This window comes from Phoca vitulina, unplaced genomic scaffold, assembly GCF_004348235.1.
Source record: "Phoca vitulina isolate PV1807 unplaced genomic scaffold, GSC_HSeal_1.0 scaffold6, whole genome shotgun sequence".
Lineage (NCBI taxonomy): Eukaryota > Metazoa > Chordata > Mammalia > Carnivora > Phocidae > Phoca > Phoca vitulina.
In genome coordinates, this window is record NW_022589709.1 from 68539382 (window position 1) to 68560411 (window position 21030).

Here is a 21030-nt window from a genome sequence, read left to right on the forward strand (position 1 = left end):
TGAGCTGAAATTCACTAGTAGCCTGTCAGAATTCCTAAGGTGTGATGGAGACATATTGAAAATAGTAGTGACTTTTTAACATGCATACCAAATATTATCATAATTTCAATTTGTTCCATAAAACCCTGCAAAGCTAAAGTTACAGGACGAGGTCAAGCTCATTATTATAAACTGTGATATTAATGATGTAGCTAAATATACCCTGAGGAAATGGAGGACTAAAATTTATTGAGCATCGGGGCACCTGGGTGGCTCAGATGGTTAAGCGTCTGCCTTCGGCTCAGGTCATGATCCCAGGGTCCTGGGATCGAGTCCCGCATCGGGCTTCCTGCTCCTTGGGAGCCTGCTTCTCCCTCTGCCTCTCTCTCTCTCTCTCTCTGTCTCTCATGAATAAATAAATAAAATCTTAAAAAAAAATAAATAAAATTTATTGAGCATCTACTATGTGTCAGGCAGAGTACTGAATATTTTGCAGAGATTGCCTAATACATATATGACATCTGTAGGGTGAAAAATGACATCTTCAATCTCTGTACCCATAAAGTGGGACAGAAATAACCTAGGTTCAAATTCCTGCAATTCAAGGTTGGAAAAGACAGGGTGGATTTTGATCAGAAATATTTAAATTCACTGTTGAATCAAGGAAAAGAGCATAACTCCTCTATTCTCTCCTTATTTTGAGTATGGAGGCACAGCCTTAGTGAGGATTAAAATTGTATCTTCTGCTGGGTAGATTTTTGCTTTATAAGAATTCAGTGCAATTTATTTTGCATAAAAGATATAATGTGTGCGGCCATATCAGGATTGCTCATGCATGCGTTGCTTACTGTAGAGGAGATTCTGCCTTCCGCTGACCTATAGGTAATAGAAGATGCCTCTGGAATACATTTCCCTAAAGTTATAATCGGATATGCCATAAGCTCACATAACAAGTCATGTCAATGCAAAGTGGCAAGTCATTTACTGCAGAGTTACAGGAAATGCAAATTTGATCTGGTGTGTGACAAGTTGAAAGCTCTATTTTGCTGCCCGCGTGATAGAAATGGCTTGCTGTTTGCACATTGTTTTAGATAAACCCTTTCCTGGGAATTGTGACTTAAGGTGACCAGAGGCATGATGCCGCCCTTATGTTCGTGATTGTCGTAAGTAATGTATCCTCTACCTTACTATGGACAGACGTAAAATTGGCGTGTGTTCATGAGACTAATGCTTTTGTTAGGAGGACATTGGTAGGATATTTCTGTATTTGTCTTAAAGTTTACCTTTGCCCCAAAACAAGTGGGGCACTTAGAATTTTTCGATTTGTTAACACCTTACTTCTGGTCTTCCTATTATCATTTATCTGAATTCTTATAACAGAATTCTGTCTTGGGGTGGTTTTCAGGAGCACAGGCTCTGGACTAGCTAGTAGGGTTTGAATTCTAGCCTGAAGTGCTAGTGTGATACTTTAGGCAGGAAACTTGTCCAGGCTGTGTTTTCTCCCCTGGTAACGTGAAGATAGTAATCACACCACATTTATGGGGTTTGGTGAAGGTTAGGGCAATGCATGTGAAGTTCTTCGCACAATGTCTTACTCAAGGAATGAAATCCTTCTAATCCTGTTTGGTGGGTGAGGCAAATAGAAAGCAGAAAGACATCAAGAAGTTAACTAAGACCTTGGCCTAAGGCCACGTAGTTGCAGAATTGGAGTCAGATCAGCCATTCCCATTTTAGCCTACTTCTAAAGGCTGCTTTGCTTTCTTAATTAAATACATATGTGTATATGCAGCTGTTGACTTTTAGATGCGATGTTTCGTCAACAAATGTAATCATGGAGCTTATCCATTGCAACAGACATAGTGGTGAGGCAATGTAACTACAACAATGGGATTTATCTACGCCCAAGCGCCCACACACATGAGCCCATGCAAGCACGCATCTACATTCAGAATCTTCCCCTCTCAAAGGAAACCTCAGACTCTTTGCCCATATCTTGCTCCTAGTTATGGTTCTGTCACAACCTGGGCATTTACTCAGAGCCTCAGCCTTCTTGCTAGTAAAAAAGAAATAATAGTATGTGACTTGTATTGTTAATTAAGGTATTTACTAATCAAAATTAATCAAGATAGTGTATGAAGAGTCCTTAGCATTGAGCCTGGCACAGAATAAATTCCTAATAAGTGTTAGCTAATATCTTTATTTATTGTTGCCCTTGCTGATGGTGCTGGCATCCGTGGTGTTTATAGAGTCAGGGGGGGAAGACTCGACTGACCAACTGATCTAAAAGCTGGGAATCTTGTTTTCTTTACAACTCTTAAGACTATCTGATCTGATTGTTCTTATTTATCATCTCTTTCCTCCCATTAGATTTATGTTCCACAGAGGAGGGAGCCCAGGACAGTGCTGGACACATACCAAATGTCCCCCTAAAAGTCTGTATATAAATTAATGAATGGAGAAGAGTTTGAGAGCAATGGGAAAGAGGAAGGAAATCACCTGTGTGAGCAAAGAGGGAGGGGACAGCTTATATTACCGATTTCTCATGTGAACTTCTGGGTCTGTTGGCAACCAGCATTTGTTAAAAAAACAGTGTCCCAGAGGAAGTCCGCTTAAGAAATCACGAATAATCTGATAGAGCAGGGGCAGTTCAGTAGCATCTTTCGCCTCATGGGGATGGGGGGCAAGTACAACTTGCGTCAACATGCTTGTCTTGATCTGAGTTCACGTCAATTCCCATCCCCCAACCTTTCGTGACTGTCACAATGCTGCCATCGAATCCATTTTCCAACATCCTAGCTACTCTCCAAAATTGGACTTGCAAGTTTCGGTTGATCAAATTCATTGCACATGCCTTCAAAGACGGTGTGTGCACAAAGACGCCGGCCATATGCTTCTGAGCGTCGAGTTACTGTATGTGACACAGTTACAGTAGTGACTGGCACACGGCAACACCTCCATAAATGTTCCCTGTTGTTGCTGTTGTTATTATTCTTAGCATTACCCATTTGTTCAAAAAGGATTTATCGAGTTCCTCTTCTGTGCCTGCGGATGCTAATAGTAAACTAAACAGACCAGATCTCTGACCTCGTGAAGCTTATGATGCAGTGCAGAGGTTCACAAAGGAAATTGCAGTGTGTCACGCGGAATAGTGAATGCTTGTGCTCCCTAGGTGGGTGGCGGCAGACTACACTCTTGCTGAGGGCCGGCCCCCATCTGCCTTGTTTTAACGCCATCGCTCCAGTATCTTGTGAAGAGGCATGGTAGGCATTCGGTTCTGGTTGGATGAATTAATTAAGGAGTGAGCGAATTTCTGAAAGGGGCCCTCGTCTAATGTGGGCACTGCAGGTTCTGGATTTAGGCGGGGTGCGCCGATGCGAGGCAAGCTCTGCCGTTTGCCCACTCTGTTCATTGGCAAAGTCTGGCTTAGAGTATATGTGGGTGGACGCGGGGAGGAGAACGAGGCTGTGAGAGCGGGCGCATGCAGAAGTGAAATCTGTGTGGAGCTGAGGTTGCACGGAAGGCAAAGTCTTTGGTTGTGTTTTTTTTTGCGGTTAATCTTAATATATGTGTGAGCCCACGTGGAGGGTTCTGACTGAGGTAAACCTGAGCTTGAGTCAGTGTGTGAGGGGTTAGCTTCGGGTTTGTCGTAGGCCGGGGTATTGGAAGTATTTTACAAGGCACAGCCTAGGGATGTGTGCGTGTCCGTGACCTGTAAAGTAATTGTGAGGTCAATTATGGGTGGGTAAAAAGCACAAGCTAGGGTGCTAAATATGAGGTAAGAATAGTTTAAGTGTAGGTTTGTCTGTAAGTCAATTGCAGGCTTTTGTGATTGTCGGCAAAGTAAGAGGGTCTCACTCTAAACCAATTCAGGAGGTCTTTTCTTTGAGGGTGCAGGTTTGTGAGGCAGATTCTAGAACCGGGGACGGTTGTGAGACAGTTCTAAGATGGGAATGAGACCAATCTGGGATTATGGGTAAGCAAAGTCTAGGATTGTGAGTCTGGTAAACCTGAGTTTGTGTGTATGTGTGTTGTTGTAAATCAGAATTTGGCTTTCAGATGAACACACTTGAGCCAATTAGGTTTGTGTGCACGAGTGGGGCAGAAAGATTTGTCTTCGTGAAGCAAACTCGGAAGTCAGTGTGGGGAAGACAGGGTTTGAGTGCATGTGTGAGTGAGGCAAGTTCTTGAGTGTGAATCTGAGGGTTGTTGGCCCCGCGGGAAGTGTGCATGCGTGTGTGTGCGTGTGCGCGCGCGCCAAGTTGGGATTTCTACTTTCGAAGGGCTACCGGGCCGCGCGAGCCTGCGGGGCCACGTTAGGGTCGGGTGCGCGCCGAGGGGCGGCGGGCGGGCGACAGGTCCCGCGGCGGAGCGCGCCCGCTGCCCCGGCCCCTGCGCCGCGCGCTCGCTGGCTGGCTGGGGACTGGCAGGAACCGGAGCTGCACTGCCGCCTCTGGCGCGAACGCTCAGGCGCCTCCTCCCGCCCCAGTCACTGTGGCTCGGCGCACGCTGCCGGCGGCTGCCCTTTCCGCCTCTGGGGGAGCGAACCCGCGGGCCGCTGTGCGCCGGCACCATGGCCTCGGGCCGGAGGGGCTGGGACAGCTCCCACGAGGACGATCTGCCCGTGTACCTGGCCAGGCCGGGCACCACGGACCAGGTCCCGCGGCAGAAGTACGGCGGCATGTTCTGCAACGTGGAGGGCGCCTTCGAGAGCAAGACGCTGGATTTCGATGCCCTGAGCGTGGGGCAGCGGGGCGCGAAGACTCCCCGGAGCGGCCAGGGCAGCGGCCGCGGCTCGGGGAGCCGGCCGGGGGTCGAGGGGGACAGCCCGCGCCGGGGCCAAGGCCGGGAGGAGGGCAGGGAGCCCGCGCCCGCCTCGCCCGCCTCGCCCGCGCCCGCCGGGGTGGAGATCCGGAGCGCCACAGGCAAGGAGGTTTTGCAGAACCTCGGCCCCAAGGACAAGGTAAGGGGGCCCGGGGCTCTTCTCCTCCTGCTCTCGTTCCCTTGGCGGCCCGGGGCGCCGCGACCCGGGCACAACTTTCTCCCGCTCCCTTCGCTCGGGGAGGGGGGACAGGGAGGAGGAAAAGGGCATCCTCTGCCGAGCGTACCGCGACCTCTCAGCCCGGACCGGGATTCGCGCGGGTCCCCCGTGGCAGCATCCTGGTGCGCGCGGGACCGGGGTGCGCGGGTCCCCCCCGCCTCCCTGCCGCACCCCCGGGCCAGCGGGTCTGGGTGGGTGTGTCAGCGCCGCCAGCCGCGGACGCTTAGTGATTTCTAGCCCTTCTCTGCGTCTCAGTAACCACCAGCACAATTGTCTGGGCCCCACTCTGGCCCTAGATTAAATCTCAACCCGGGTCACCAGGGCAGAGGGCAAACTAGCGCTGGGAAAATGGGGTCATTTCCATAGTCCCCGGATGAACGTACAGGATGGGCGGTCTCCCCCCTCACTCTTCAAACATCAGCTCTGTCCCTGAAACTTTTGGGTGTGGAGCCACTAGACTAAACACCCTAATCTGAGTGCCCCTCTTCTGTCCTAGATCGACATTTCACATCTGTGTTTGTGAAGTGTACGTTTGTGCACGTAGTTTATTGCAAGACTGGGTACCACAGGGATCCAGCTGTCTCTGGAAGAATATCACTTATTTTTGAAAACAGGCCGGAGTATTAAGGGTGCACTTTAAACTAGCACAAGCTGCAAATTCTCTGCTGCTCCTACATGTGCCAAAGCCAATTTCTTCTGTATGTGTATTTTTGAGAAACTCATGCACTGAACTGACTGGAGGCATGGCATTGAAATCCAACTTGCTCTCATCTATTTGTTTATTTCATCGAAAATCAGAACCACAGTTCAGAAAATTCAGGGTCTGGGCAGGGCCGGAGTATTCAAAGTTCAAACTGATGCTGTTGAGTTGGGGAACAATAGTAATCAGATACGTCACTCTTGTGTAGATAATGGCTGCAAAATCCATCCACATACATTATTCTGTGTAAATACTGATACGAATAATAACCCAAAATGGAAATGTCTGCCCCAGAGCAATTACAGTTAATGCTTACCCGAGTTATAGATGTTTTTCCCATTCAAATGCAGCGAGCCAAAGGAAAGCCTATCTCTGCACTGCTTGATTTTTGAAAGTTTGAAAAAACAAGGCTTTAATTACTGATACCGTTAGGGGAAGAAAGCACTGAACTTCGTCCTGTGTAAGGGTGCCATTGGGAAACAATGTCCATGTCCCTTGCAATCACTCATTTAGTTTGTGATTTTCATATCGTCCTTAGAGTATGGGATTCCTCTAGGCCCTGCTTGTATAACACTTTTAGGAAAAACTTCTGATATTTTTGGAACAGCTGTGGCTGATTTCTAAACTTAAGAACGGTGTTACAGGAAGATTATTGCCTCTCTTTAGGTCTGAGCTGATGGGGATTGAAATGTTCCCTTCCTGACTCTCAGGGGTGGGAGAAGTGATGGAAAAGGTCGGTAACAATTGCTGTGAGTCAGTGCTGTTCCCTTTGCTGGAACACCCCTGATGTAAGCCAGATAATATGCCTGGTTTGCAAGATTTAAGAATGGTAACTAGAGAAAGGGAAAATGTTCCTCCTGTAAACCCAGAAATTCTCGCGTTTTCCTTCCTTTTGCAAACCCTATACTTTTGGCTCCTAATTGAAAAATATAATACAACTTAAGCATCAGCAGGATTTCTTGTGCTACGTGGTTATTTCTAAGTTCAGGCTTGCTGTCAGCTTCATGCAGGCCATGTTATTATCTCTAATTTGGTTGAATCACACGGCTAAAAGAATCAGCAGACCTTATCTACTTCTGTACTTGATAGCTATTTCCTTGAGGATAGGGATCGTGCGTTTGGATTTAGCACCGTGGCTGAAATGCCTGGCACATTGGAGGTGCTCCATAAATGTTTGGTACATTAAACCTCCTTAATTAGGCCATATTTTCTGGTACATAGATGCACAATGACCATCTGGCCTCTACTTATTTTATATATATATATGTTTTAATTTTTTAATTTCTTAAAGTAAACCCTAGGCCCATCGTGGGGCTTGAACTGACGACCCCTGAGATCGAGGGTTGCATGCTCTACTGACCTAGCCAGCCTTTTGGCCTCTATTTAAATACCACGTTTTCAGGGAGTGCTCCACCTCATGAAGCAACTTTTGGAAAACTTCACTTTAAAAAAATTAAATTAAGCCCAATTCTGCCTCCTTGTAGTTTCTATAAGCTATTCTTAGTTCTGACCTTATAAAATACAAGAATAAAGTTTTTTTTTTTTAAATTCTGGGATATTTTAATAACTTGAAGCATGTGGGTTTGTTTAGCTGTCAGAAAAGGCTGGGTACTGCCACAGTAACAAGCAGTCCCCACATCTCAGTGGCTGAATCAAACAACAGTTTATTTCTTGCTCCTGCTACGTCCAACAGGGGTCAGCAGGACAGCTCTGTTAATCATTTCCCCGCAGGGACCTAGACGGATAGCCTGAGGGAAGTTTCATCTTGACACACCCATGTTGGTGAGAACCTGTAGTGAGCTGCTCACAGACTCTTGAACTCCCATGCTGAAGTCGCAAAAATGACTTAGGTTCACATTTCCCAAGCCCGAGCAACTCATTAATCCGTGTCCAACTTCAAAAGAATGGGGAGGGTGCAATCTTACCGTGATCCTGTAAGACAGAGGTTAGAAATATTTGGAATATAGCTTTAATATCCCTCCTCGATTTGGGGCGGGACTACTGGGATGAGACCTGGCTCCACCCACCCAAATTATGTGACTGTAAGCGTATAGCTCGGCCCTTGTGCCCTAGCTTTCTCACCTGCTAGGGTGGATAACAGTGACTACTTTGCATATAATAAGTACTCAATACATATTAATTACTCTTACTCTTTGCTTTTTACTGCCTTTTATATGTTTGAGGGCAATTATCACATTCTCCTTAAAATTCTCTTTTTTAGCCTTATCATCGTTCCTAGCTTCTTTAGCTTTCCTATATGTAAGCCTTTCACCCTTCTGATTTCCTTTTCAGTTATACTATATTTTATAAATATTCTTTCAAAAATACAGTGCCCAGAACTGAACACAGTGCTCCAGATGGGATATGGCCATGGCAAAATGTATTAGGCTAGTTCATTTCCTTGATTTATAGACAACATATGCTTCTGTAGTAGGAGATTACACCTAATAATTCAGTATCCATGTCTTGCTATTGTCTCCATAGTACATTCTCTGTCATTCAAGTGTTCAGAAAATTTTTCACATCAGCTGCTATTAAGCCAGGATGTCTCCATTTCTATACTGGTACAACTGAACTTAAAACCAACCAACCGACAAACAAACAAAAAACCTTTAACTATGGGATTTTATTTTTATTCCTTCTATAATATTTATCACCATCTTAGCTCATCTTTCTGTCACGGTAATTTTGAACCTTAATTCTGTGACATAGCATCCCTCTCCCCAGCTCTGGACCATCTGCAGATTTGATAAGTACTCTTTTTGAGCACTTTCTGTGTACCTGATATCTAGCTCTCTATCTAGATATAGATATATTGTTGAACATGATTTTACAGATAGGGAAATTGAAATTCATAGACTCTAAGTGTTTAGCCCCAAATCACATTGATAATAAGTGGGGAGCCAGAATTCAAACTGATTTTTCTGAGTCCAGAGTCCATTTTTCTGAGTTCTGAGTCCTTCTTTCCAGACAGAGAGGCTGCTTTATTTTAATTCAATGAGCCTGACCATTGTGTCTGCTGCTGATATGTTACTATCATGCAGGGCAAGGACAGAGCTTTCTGCCACACCTCTAGAACCTTCCTCCATCTTGTCGCCAACCCATTATTCAGGACACTTGGAGAATGGTTGCTCAGCCTATGGAAAGAGTTGCTGCAAGATCCTTATTTTTCCAAGTTGAATGCAAAGTTATTAAGAGAGATTTTAAAAACATGTCTCAATAAACTCACAATATGCTTTGTTTGTAGCGTACCTACTTCTTAACTCCCACCTTAAGGAAATGAATTTAGTTAATACATGAATAAATTACGAAGAAATTTCACAACAAAAGTGTATAGCTGAATAAGAGTAAAAAAAAAAAGTCTCTGAGTTACACTTTGAGTGCCAAGTGCCAAGTTTGAAGTATGACTTGGATGTTTATATTGTGGTTCTGGACCTACCTAAACACCTTGTTAAATTATGCAGCTAGATTTTTCTTACAATAGACATTTATACTGCCCCAATCCCCCATGGTTGGCTCATACAAGTTTTTGTTTATAACTTTTGACAGTAAGTGCATAAAAAAGCAATTTTAAATGAATAGGAAATATTTTTCACCATTTCTCAAGATGGTTTCCAGAGTTTTTCCTGCAGTGAAGAAATTACTAACGGGAGGAGAATTATGATATATGGTCTGCCAAGAGCAAATGATACTGCAAAGACTCTGTCATCCAGTGGAAACAAAGTAATGACATTATGATTACATGGGTCTATTGATAACTCCCTTTCAGGAGCCATGGGTCATTTCCCACGTGGGCCACTTTTGTGCAAGATGTTTCCTTTGTGAAGTCAGTAGGGGTTCTGGGTGTAGGGGGAGAGCACTTGAAACACGTGAGCTGTGGTGCTTACCTTTTTATCATTTGTCGTGTGCTTTTTTGGTCCTGGGTGAAAAGTTTTCAAAATGATCCAGAGAAAGTGAAGTTCTCCTCCTTATCCTGCGTAAGGGAAGACAGCTGGAAATAGAATTCTAGGTTTATAAAGGCCTCTCCAAATCATCAGAATGCCTGGAGTGCATGTGAATTTTACAAAGATGCCCTGAGGAAGGAAAGTTTGCCCTTAGGCTGGGAAAAAAGGTTCTTGCTTACCTGGCCCCCAGGCCACACTCGAATCTGGGACTGTATTTACCCAAACTTGGAAGTGTTTGAAACCTTTCAGAACTTTGGTTTGGTTTGACAGTAGGCATTTGAGGAACATAAAAAATGTGCCTTCCAAGTAATGCTGCAATTGGCAGTGTTCCCTCAAAGTAATGGTCCATGGAGACAGGATTTTGCTGACGGCTCTTGTAAGTAATGTTTAAAATGGCCAGGGGACTGTCCGGGAGGCTTTTCTGTCAGTGATTTCTATAGCTGATTAATTTCCTCTGGGCGTTATTCCTACAGATAATGTTCCTGTGAGTCGGGATAAAGCTTACTAGGAATAGGTAGTCTGGTTGTAGGGAATGCAGGCTGTGACTGGCAGCGCAGCCCTCCATTTTTGAGAAGAGGCAGAAGTCCATTTAGGCATGTAAGCACTTTTTAAAAACTTAAACTTCTAGGAAAATATAATGTTAAAACTTACCTGTACTCTTGACTTGGACTTATGTGGCATTCAAAAAACCGTTCTACTTCATCAGAAAATAATGAGATGAGGCAAACAAACAATAAACAAAGCAGCAAACAAACAATAAACAAAGCAACGGGCTCAAATTGGCAGGCTCAGCTTAGAGACCCAGGCTTTCACCAGCTGTACAACTTGGGCAAGTTATCTCCCTTCTCTCTCAGCCTTGGTTTCCTCCTTTCTAAAGTGAAGGGGGGTGGACCAGATGGTCACCAGAGCCACAGTCTTTAAGCTTTTTTGATTGTGCACCTCTATGCAAAAGCTTATTGAGCGTGGTCTCTCTCTACGTATATGTACACACATGTGCATTTATATAAATTACGTGCACAACTTATGTACAGTTGACCCTTGAAAAACCCAGGGGTTAGGGTGCCAACCCCCATGCAGTCAAAAAACCATGTATATCTTTTGACTCCCCAGAACTTTAACTACTCATAGCCTGCTGTTGACCAGAAGCCTTACTGATAACATAAACAGTCGTTCAACATGTATTTTATATGTTATATGTTTTATGTACTTCATTCTTACGATAAAGTAAGCTGGAGAAAAGAAAATGTTATTAAGAAAATTGCAAGGAAGAGAAAATATATGTAGAGTACTGCACTGTATTTATTGAAAAAAAAAATCCACGTGTAAATGGACCAGTGCAGTTCAAACCTGTGTTGTTCAATGGTCAACTGTATTAATATCTTATGACCATTCTACAATACAGACACAAGTACAAAGTAAAATAGTATATATACAAATATAGATCCTTGTACCTTAGTGGCTTATCTTACCCACCCATTTGGGTCTAAGTGTGTGTAAGTCTCTAATCTTTATCTCAAAGCCGTTAAGAGTCAGTGGTTCTAATATTACAGTCATAAATGAGTTCATTGTCAGTTTGAGTTCTTCAGCGATATATGCTCTTTTTTAAAAAAATAATTTATTTGAGAGAGATGGGCGGGGGGAAGAGGGGCAGAGAGAGAGGGAGAGAGAGAGAGAATCCCAAGTAGACTTCCTGCTGAGTGCAGAGCCTGACGCGGGGCTCGATCTCACAACCCCAAGATCGTGACCTGAGCCAAAATCAAGGGTCAGACATTTAACCAAATGAGCCACCCAGGTGCCCTGGTATATGCTCTTTTATGGACCAGTTTCTAAGAGAAAATTCAAAACTGTTGGAGGCTTGCTGAAAGGCTACAGACCAAGTGTTGGGTAGTGCTCAGTATACTCTCTTTATATATGTGGGGTTGGGCCAGTGTGGATAGGATAGCAAGGGTCACCATAAATATGATGAGTCCCCAGATCTCCATTTAACCCCTATTTTTTTCTCTACTTGTTTATTCAAAAAGCACTTATTAAACACAGCTATGTAGGTGCACAATGAAAAACTAATTTTGAAGAAACGAACAGATAAACAATAGGAAAACTTAAACTGCATTTCCCTGTAGTCTCCCATAGAAAATTGCCATTAATACAGTGGTGTATTTTTCACATCTCTGTGGGTATGACACGTGTGTTTTTCATTCCAAAATGAAAATAGGAATATACAGTATTACCTGTTTTAAAACTATTTTTTACCACTTTAATACATTTTCAGCAACTTTATTTCTGAAAGCAGTTTTAGGTTCAGAGCAAAAATGAGTGGAAAGTACGGAGATTTCCTTTATTTCCCCCACCCCCACACCTCCGAAGCTTCCTCTCTTATCTACATCTTCCACCAGAGTAGCACACTGGTTACACTTGAGGAACCCTCACTGACCTATCTTTATCACCCAGAGGTCATAGTTTACCTTAGGGCTCACTCTTGGTGGTGTTCATTCTGTGGATTTTGACAAATGCCTAAGGTCATATATCCACCATTATAGTATCAGACACAGGATTTTCATTGTCCTGAAAGTCCTTTGCACTCCACCTATTCATTCCTCCCTTCCCTCTACCCCTGGCAACTACAGTCTTTCTCTTGTCCCCAGAGTTTTGCCTTTTTCAGAATGTCATATATTTGGATTCATGGAGTATGCAGCTTTTTCAGATTGGCTTCTTTCACTTAGTAACATGCTTTTAATGTCCCTCCATGTCTTTTCATGGCTGGATAACTCATTTTTTTTTGAGCACTGAATAGTATTCCATTTTCTGGATGTACAGTTTATTTATCCATTCACCTACTGGAGTATATTCTGGTTGCTTCTGAGTTTTGGCAATTGTGACTAAAGCTTCTATAAACATTTGTGTGCAGCTTTTTATGTGGACATAAATTTTCAATTCGCTTGTGTAAATACCAAGGAGTGCAGTTGCTGGATGGTATGGTAAGAGTATATTTTGTTTTGTAAGGAATCTCTAAACTGTCTTCCAAAGAGGCTGTCCCATTTTGTATTCATTCCTACCAGCTTTGAATGAGAGTTTCTGTTGCTCCACATCCTTGTCAGCATTTGGTGTTGTCACTGTTTTGGATTTTGGCCATTGTAGTAGGTGTGTAGCGGTTTCTCATTGATGCTTCAGTTTGCAATTATTTGAGGACATATGGTGTGGAGCATCTTTTCATATACTTGCCATCTGTGTATCTTCTTTGGTGAGGTGTCTGTTCAAGTCTTTGGCCCATTTTTTAATAGGGTTATTCATTTTCTTATTGTTGAGTTTTAAGAGTTCTTTGTATATATTTTGGATAACAGTCCTGTATCAGGTGTGTCTCTTGCAAATATTTTCTCCCAGTCTATGGCTTGTCTTCTCATTCTATGGACATTGATTTTTGTAGAACAGAGGTTTTTAATTTTAATGAAGTCCAGTTTATCCATTATTTCTTTCATGGGTTATGCCTTTGGTGTTGTAAGTCATTGCCATACCCAAGGTCATGTGGGTTTTCTTCTATCTACTAGGAGTTTTATAGTTTTGCATTTTACATTTCGGTCTGTGATCCATTTTGAGTTAATTTTTTTTTTTTTTTAAAGATTTTATTTATTTATTTGAGAGATAGAATGAGATACAGAGAGCATGAGAGCGGGGAGGGTCAGAGGGAGAAGCAGACTCCCCGCTGAGCAAGGAGCCCGATGCGGGACTCGATCCAGGGACTCCAGGATCATGACCTGAGCCGAAGGCAGTCGCTTAACCGACTGAGCCACCCAGGCGCCCCATTTTGAGTTAATTTTTATGAAGGGTTTAAAGTCTGTGTCTACATTCATTTTATTGCATGTGGATGTTCAATTGTTCCAGCACCATTTGTTGAAAAAGACTATCTTTGCTCCATTCTACTGCTTTTGCTCCTTTGTCAAAGATCAGTTGACTGTATTTATATGGATCTATTTCTAGGCTCTCTATTCTGATCCATTAATCTGCGTATGTATTCTTTTGCCAGTACCACATTGTCTTACTCTTTATTTTATTATTTTTTAAGTGGGCTCCATGGCCAACGTGGGGCTCAAACTCACAACCCCAAGATCAAGAGTTGTGTGCTCTTTTTTTTTTTTTTTAAAGATTTTTATTTATTTGACAGAGAGAGACACAGCGAGAGAGGGAACACAAGCAGGGGGAGTGGGAGAGGGAGAAGTAGTCTTCCTGCCGAGCAGAGAGCCCGATGCGGGGCTCGATCCCAGGATCCTGGGACCATGACCTGAGCCGAAGGCAGACTCTTAACGACTGAGCCACGCAGGTGCCCCGCATGCTCTTCTTTTTAAAAAAAACTATTTTATTTATTTATTTATTTGTTTATTTATTTATATAGAGAGCACAGGAGTGGGGGGTGGGCAGAGGGAGAGGGAGAGAGAATCTCAAGCCTATTCTGTGCTGAACGTGGAACCGGACGTGGGTCTTGCTCTCACCACCCTGAGATCATGATCTGAGCCGAAATCAAGAGTCAGATGCTTAACGGACTAAGCTACCCAGGTGCCTGAGTCACATGCTCTTCTGACTGAGCTGGCCAGGCACACCTAATACCACGTTGTTTTGATTAGTGTAGCTTCATTGTAAGTCTTAAGGTGTCAGTTCTTTCGAGTTTCTCATCATTAAGTATGATGTTAGCTGCGGGTCTCTTTTTTTTTAAGATTTGTTTATTTATTTGAGAGAGAGAGCATGGAGCCCTACGTGGGGCTTGATTCCACGACCCTGAGATCACGACCTGAGTGAAACCAAGAGTCTGAGGCTTAACCGACTGGGCCACCCAGGTGCCTCTAGCTGTAGGTTTTTAATTGATGTTGAGGACGTCCTCATCTGTTACTAGTTTGCTGAGAATTTTTGTCATGCATGGGTGCCAAATTTTGTCAAATGCTTCTTTTGCATCTATTGATTTTGCTCATGTTATTTTTCTTTAGCTTCTTGATGTGATAGGTTACATTAATTTTCCAGTATTGAACCAGCCTCGCATACCTTGGATAAATCCCACTTGGTCATGGTGTATAATTCTTTGTATACATTATTGAATTTGATTTGCTAATATTTTGTTAAGAAATTTTACATCTGTGTTCATGAGAGATATTGGTGTCTCATTTTCTTTTCTTGTAATGTCTATCTGGTTTTGGTATTAGAGTAATGGTGTCCTCCTGGAATGAGTTAAGTATTCCCCTTGCTTCTGTCTTCTGGAAGAGATTGTAGAGAGTTGGTTTAATTTCGTCTTCAAAGGTTTGGTAGAGTTCACTAGTGAACCCATCTGGGCCTAGTTCTGTTTAGGAAGGTTATAAATTATTGATTCAATTTCTTTAATAGATAAAAACCTATTCAGATTGTCTATTTCTTCTTGTGTGAGTTTTACTAGACTGTGTCTTTTTCAAGGAAATAGTCCATTTTGTCTAGATTATCAAATTTGTGGGCATAGAGTTTTTCATAATATTCTTTGTTATCCTTTTAATCTCAATGGGATCTGTAGTGATGGCCCCACTTTCATTTCTTGTACAGTTTGGGTCTTTTTTTCTTAGTTATTCTGGTTAGATGCTTATCAATTTTATTGGTCTTTTCAAAGAAACAGTTTTTGGTTTAATTTCCTTTATTGATTTCTTGTTTTCAGTTTCATTGATTTATGTTCTAATTTTTATTCTTTCTCTTCTTCTGCTAACTTTGGATCTAATTTGTCTTCTTTTTCTAGTTTCCTAAGATGGAAGCTTAGATTATTGATTTTAAGTGTTGTTTTCTTTTTTATTTTATTTATTTATTTATTTATTTATTTATTTATTTAAAGATTTTATTTATTTATTTGACAGAGAGAGACACAGCGAGAGAGGGAACACAAGCAGGGGGAGTGGGAGAGGGAGAAGCAGACCTCCCGCGGAGCAGGGAGCCCGATGTGGGGCTCGATCCCAGGACCCTGGGATCATGACCTGAGCCGAAGGCAGACGCTTAACGACTGAGCCACCCAGGCGCCCCTAAGTGTTGTTTTCTTTTTTAATATATTCATTCAATGTTACAAATTTTCTTCTAATCACTGCTTTAATTGCATCCCTCAAATTTTGTTATGCTGTATTTCACTTTTATTTAGGTCAAAATATTTCAACATTTCTTTTGAGATTTCTTTAATGACCCATGTGTTGTTTGAAAGATGTTGTTTAATGAAGTATTTTGTGATTTCCTGTGACCTTTTTGTTACTGATTTATGGTTTAATTCTATTGTGGTGTGAGAGCAGACATTGTATGATTTCTCTTCTTTTAAATTTGTTAAGGTGTGTTTTATAGCTCAGAATGTGGTCTATCCTAGTGACTGTTCTATGTGAGCCTGATAAGAAGCTTCATCTTCTGTTGTTAGATGAAGTAGTCTGTGGATATCAGTTATATCTAGCTGATTGATAGTACTATTGAGTTCAACTATGACCTTATTGATTTTTCTGTCTGCTTGATCTGTCCCATTTTCCATAGAGGGATGTTAAAGTCTCCAAGTATATTAGTAGATTCATCTGTTTCTTCTTGCAGTTCTGTTAGTTCTTCCTCACGTACTTTGATACTCTTTTTATAGGCATATATATGTTAAGAATTATTATGTCTTCTTGGAGAACTCACCCCTTTATAATTATACCTGATAATTTTCCTACTTTGAAGTCTGCTCTGCCTGAAATTAATATAGCTATTCCTGCTTTCTTTTGATTAGTGTTAGCATAGTATGTTTTTCTCTACCCATTTACTTTTGCTTCATGTGTATTCTTGTATTTTATTTATCTATTTATTTATTTAAGATTTTATTTATTTATTTGAGAAAAAGAGCATGGGTGGTTGGGAGGGGCAGAGGGAGAAGGAGAAGCAGACTCCCTGTTGAGCAGGGAGCCCTACACAGGGCTCAGTCCCAGGACCCTGAGATCATGACCTAAGCTATAACCAAGAGTCTGACCCTTAAATGACTGAACCACCCAGGCGCCTCATGGGGTTGTGTTTTTGATTCATTCTGACAATCTCTGTCTTCTAATTTGTGCATTTAGACTGTTGACATTCAAAGTGATTATTGATATAGTTGGACTCCTATTTACTATATTTGCTTGTGTTTTCTACTTGTTCCTTTCCCTTGTTCTTATTTTATCTTCCATTCTTTTTCTGCCTGTTGTCGTTTTAAATGAGCATATGACTGCATAATATTCCATTGTATATATATACCACATCTTCTTTATCCATTCATCTGTTGATGGACATCTTGGCTATGGTGAGCGCTGTGAATTGTGCAAGACTGTTGAATCACAGATCTGTACCTCTGAAACAAATAATACATTATATGTTAAAAAAAAAAAAAAGAAGAAGATAGCAGGAGGGGAAGAATGAAGGGGAGGAAATCGGAGGGGGAGATGAACCATGAGAGACGATGGACTCTGAAAAACAAACTGAGGGTTCTAGAGGGGAGCCGGGTGGGAGGATGGGTTAGCCTGGTGATGGGTATTAAAGAGGGCACGTTCTGCATGGAGCACTGGGTGTTATATGCAAATAATGAATCATGGAACACTACATCAAAAACTAATGATGTAATGTATGGTGATTAACATAACATCATAAAAAAAAATGAGCATATGATTATATTTTTTCTCCTTTCTTAGCATATCAGTTATACTTTTTTACTTTTTCTAGTGGTTGTCCTAGAGTTTACAATATGCATTTATGACTAATCCAAGTGCAAGTACTGTATAATAACAAAATATTCCCAATTCTTCCCTGCCCCGTCCCTTGTATTATTGCTGTTACTCATTTCATTTATACATAAACATATATAAACATATATAATTTAATGCATTGTTGCTATTATTATTTTGAACAAACTGTTACATGTTAGATCAATTAAGAATAAGACAAATTTAAGTTTTTATATTATATTCACTTATCCCTTCTCCAGTGCTTTTTCTTTTTTTTTTATGTAGAGTCAAGTTTCTGACCCGTATCATTTTTCTTCCCTCTGAAGAACTTCTTTTACCATTTCTTGCAAGGCAGGTGTACTGCCAACAAATTCCCTCAAGTTTTATTTGTGTGAGAAAGTCTTTATTTCTCCTTCCCTTTTTTAAAGTTATAGTTGACATACGATGTTACATCAGTTTCAAGGGTACAACAAAGTGATTCCATAAGACTGTATGTTATGCTGTGCTCGCCAGAAGTGTAGCTCCCATCTGTCACTATACAGCACTATCACAGTACCACTGACTATATTCCCTATGCTGTACCTTTCATCCCCGTGATTTATTCATTCCATAACTAGAAGCCTGTATCTCCCACATCCCCTCACCCATTTTGCCCCTTCTCTGACCGTCTTCCCTGCTGGCAACCATCAGTTTTTTTCTCTGTATTTATGGGTCTCTTTCTGCTTTCTGTTGGTTTGTTTCTTTGTTCATTTGTTTCTTAGATTCCACATGTAAGTGAAATCATACGACATTTGTTTTTCTCTGTCTGACTTATTTCACTTAGCATTATACCCTCTAGGGCCATCCGTGTCGTTGCAAATGGCAAGATCTCATTCTTTTTTATGGCTGAATAATATTCTGTAGATATATCACGTCTTCCTTATTCATTCATCTATGGATGGACACGGGTTGCTTCTATATCTTGGCTATTATAAATAATGCTGCAATAAACATAGGGGTGCATGTATCTTTTCAAATTAGTGTTTTTGTTTTCTTTGGGTAAATATGCAGTAGTGGAATTACTGGATCATCTGGTATATCTATTTTTAATTTTTTGAGGAACCTCCATGTTGTCTTCCAGTATGTTTTCCAGCCAGCGTTAGTTGCTGCACCAATTTACATTCCCACCAACAGTGTATGAAGATTCTTTTTTCTCCCTACCCTCACCAATGCTTATTCTTTCTTTTTAATTCTAGCCGTCCTGACAGGTGTAAGTGATGTCTCACCGTGGTTTTGATTTTCCTTTCCTTGATGATTAGCAATATTGAGCGTCTTTTCATGTGTTCTCTTTCACTTTTGAAAGATATTTTTCAAGGTCAGAATTGTAGGTTGTTTTATTTTTTTCTCTCAACACTTTAAATATTTCAGTCTATTCTCCTTTTGCTTGTATGGTTTCTGAGAAGAAATCAGAGTAACTTTTATCTATTTTTTTTTTTTTTTTAAAGATTTTATTTATTTATCTGAGAGAGAGAATGGGAGACAGAGAGCATGAGAGGGGAAGGGTCAGAGGGAGAAGCAGACCCCCCGCTGAGCAGGGAGCCCGATGCGGGACTCGATCCTGGGACTCCAGAATCATGACCTGAGCCGAAGGCAGTTGCTTAACCAACTGAGCCACCCAGGCGCCCCATGAGTAACTTTTATCTATTTTGTCTTTATCTCTGATTATCTGAAATATGAATAGGATAAGTGTAGGTGTAGTTTTTTTGGGGGCATTCTTGATGTTCCTTGAGCTTCTGTGATATGGTGTCTGACATTAATTTAGGGGAAATTCTCAGTCATTATTGCTTTAAATATTACTTCTGTTTTCTTTTCTCCTTCTGGGATTCCTATTATATATTTGTTACACTTTTTGGGGTTGTCTTGCAATTCTTTGGTATTGTGTTCCATTTTTTTCTGTCTTTTTTTTGCTCAGTTTTGGAAGTTTCTATTGTTATATCTTCCAATTCAGAGATTCCTTCTTCAGCTGTGTCTAGTCTACTAATGAGCCCATCAAAAGTATTTTTCATTTCTATTACAATGTTTTTGATTTCTAGTATTTTTTTGATTCTTTGTTAGAATTCCCATCTCTCTGCTTGTATTATCTATCTATTCTTGAGCCTCACCTCCTTTTTCCATTGAAGCAAATTAATCAATTTTTTTTCTAAACCCCTCATCTGAAAGTTCCAACATTCCTGCCATATCTGACTCTGGTTTTGATGTTTGTTTAGTCTCTTGAAACTGTGTTTTTTGCCTTTTAGTATCCCTTGTCATATTTTCTTGAAAGATGGATACAATGAAATGGGTAATAAGAACTCCAATAAATAGACCTTTACTAATGTAGTAGTAAAGTGTGGATCAGAGGGGAAGCACTCTACAGGCCTGTGGTTAGATCTCAGTCTTTTGGCGAGGCTGTGCCCTTGGACTGTGGGCTTCATCATGCTTCTCCTTCTTCTTCTGCTACCCCTTAGATGGGAAAAGATGACTGGACAGGGATGGAGATGTGTATTTCCCTTCCCCTATGTTGAAGGCTTGATGGAGCTGGAGTTAGGTGTTTTCCTTCTCTCATATGGAAGGCCAGAGGTGTGATGTTGAGTATTTCCCCTTTTCCCTCACGTAGCTTAGGCTCTGATAGCAAATTAGGCTCTGGTAAAATAGTTTTTCCTGGAGTCAGGCCTTGTTAAGGAGAATGGAATGTTCTGATGTGTTTCAAAAATGGTTCCTTCACCCCTCCCCGTTCCAGAAGCAGGAGGGGATCTTTTTCTGATAGTCACTTTAAGGACCTCAGAGAGCTCTTGGAGGTAACTGTCACAAAACTGGGAGGGCCTCCCCTGACTGGGTTCCCCTGGAGTTTTGAACTCTCAGGGTTGTCCACACTGAGCCTCCATCCATTCCTCCATCACAGTTCAGGTTTTCCTACCCTGGCACTGGCTCCGGTGGAATTGTTTGCGTGTGGGCTAATGCTCACGTGAGTTGTGACTCTCTCTCTCTGCCTCTCTGTCTCTCCAGTTCTGAGGGCAGCAGTTTTCCGTGTGACTTCACCTTTCTGCTGAGTCTAAGGGGAGTTGTTGATTTGTCAGTTTGCTCAGCTTTTTATTTGTTCTTAGAGTGGAGTGGCAACTTCTTAGGTCCTTACATGCTGACCTGGAAACATTAAACTTATTTTTTCTAACTTAAGTTATTATGGCATCTTTACAGAGCATCAAAGATTTTCCAAAATATAATTTACAATGGCTGTGTAGTACTCTGTTGTGATATGTCACATATTTAATTACTAATTACTTTTTAAAAAAATTTTTTTAAGTAATTTCTACACCCAACATGGGTCTCGAACCCACAACCCTGAGATGAAGAGTCACACACTCTACCGAATGAGCCAGCCAGGCACCCTGAATTACTAATTTCTTTTAATTGGACATTGATATTTTAGCTTTCAATTTTGGTTTCACTTTTACTTCTCTCCTTTACTATTGTAAATAAGGAAGTGATAGACCTTCTTCTCGCCAAATCTTTGTGTATATTAATTTCTTTATCATTTGTCAATGGAAACTTCCTAGAAATGGTGGCATGTGGTGTGGTCGTTTTCATGCTGCAGGAATACTGAGCATGGGATGGTTGCTTGCCATGTGGACTTCAAGGGCAGGACTCTGGGTAAACCAGGGT

The 21030-nt window shown here is 41.6% G+C and overlaps 1 protein-coding gene across 1 annotated transcript in view; it reads left to right on the forward strand.

The window, feature by feature from the left end:
- Window positions 1-4427: 4427 nt before the first annotated feature.
- Window positions 4428-21030, forward strand: part of DPYSL3 (dihydropyrimidinase like 3) — a 111988-nt gene continuing 95385 nt past the window's right edge. Inside the window, exon 1 of the mRNA XM_032404425.1 lies at window positions 4428-4939. Coding sequence (XP_032260316.1) covers window positions 4550-4939 — 390 coding nt within the window. The 5' untranslated portion in view covers window positions 4428-4549. The remainder of the gene's footprint in view (window positions 4940-21030) is intronic.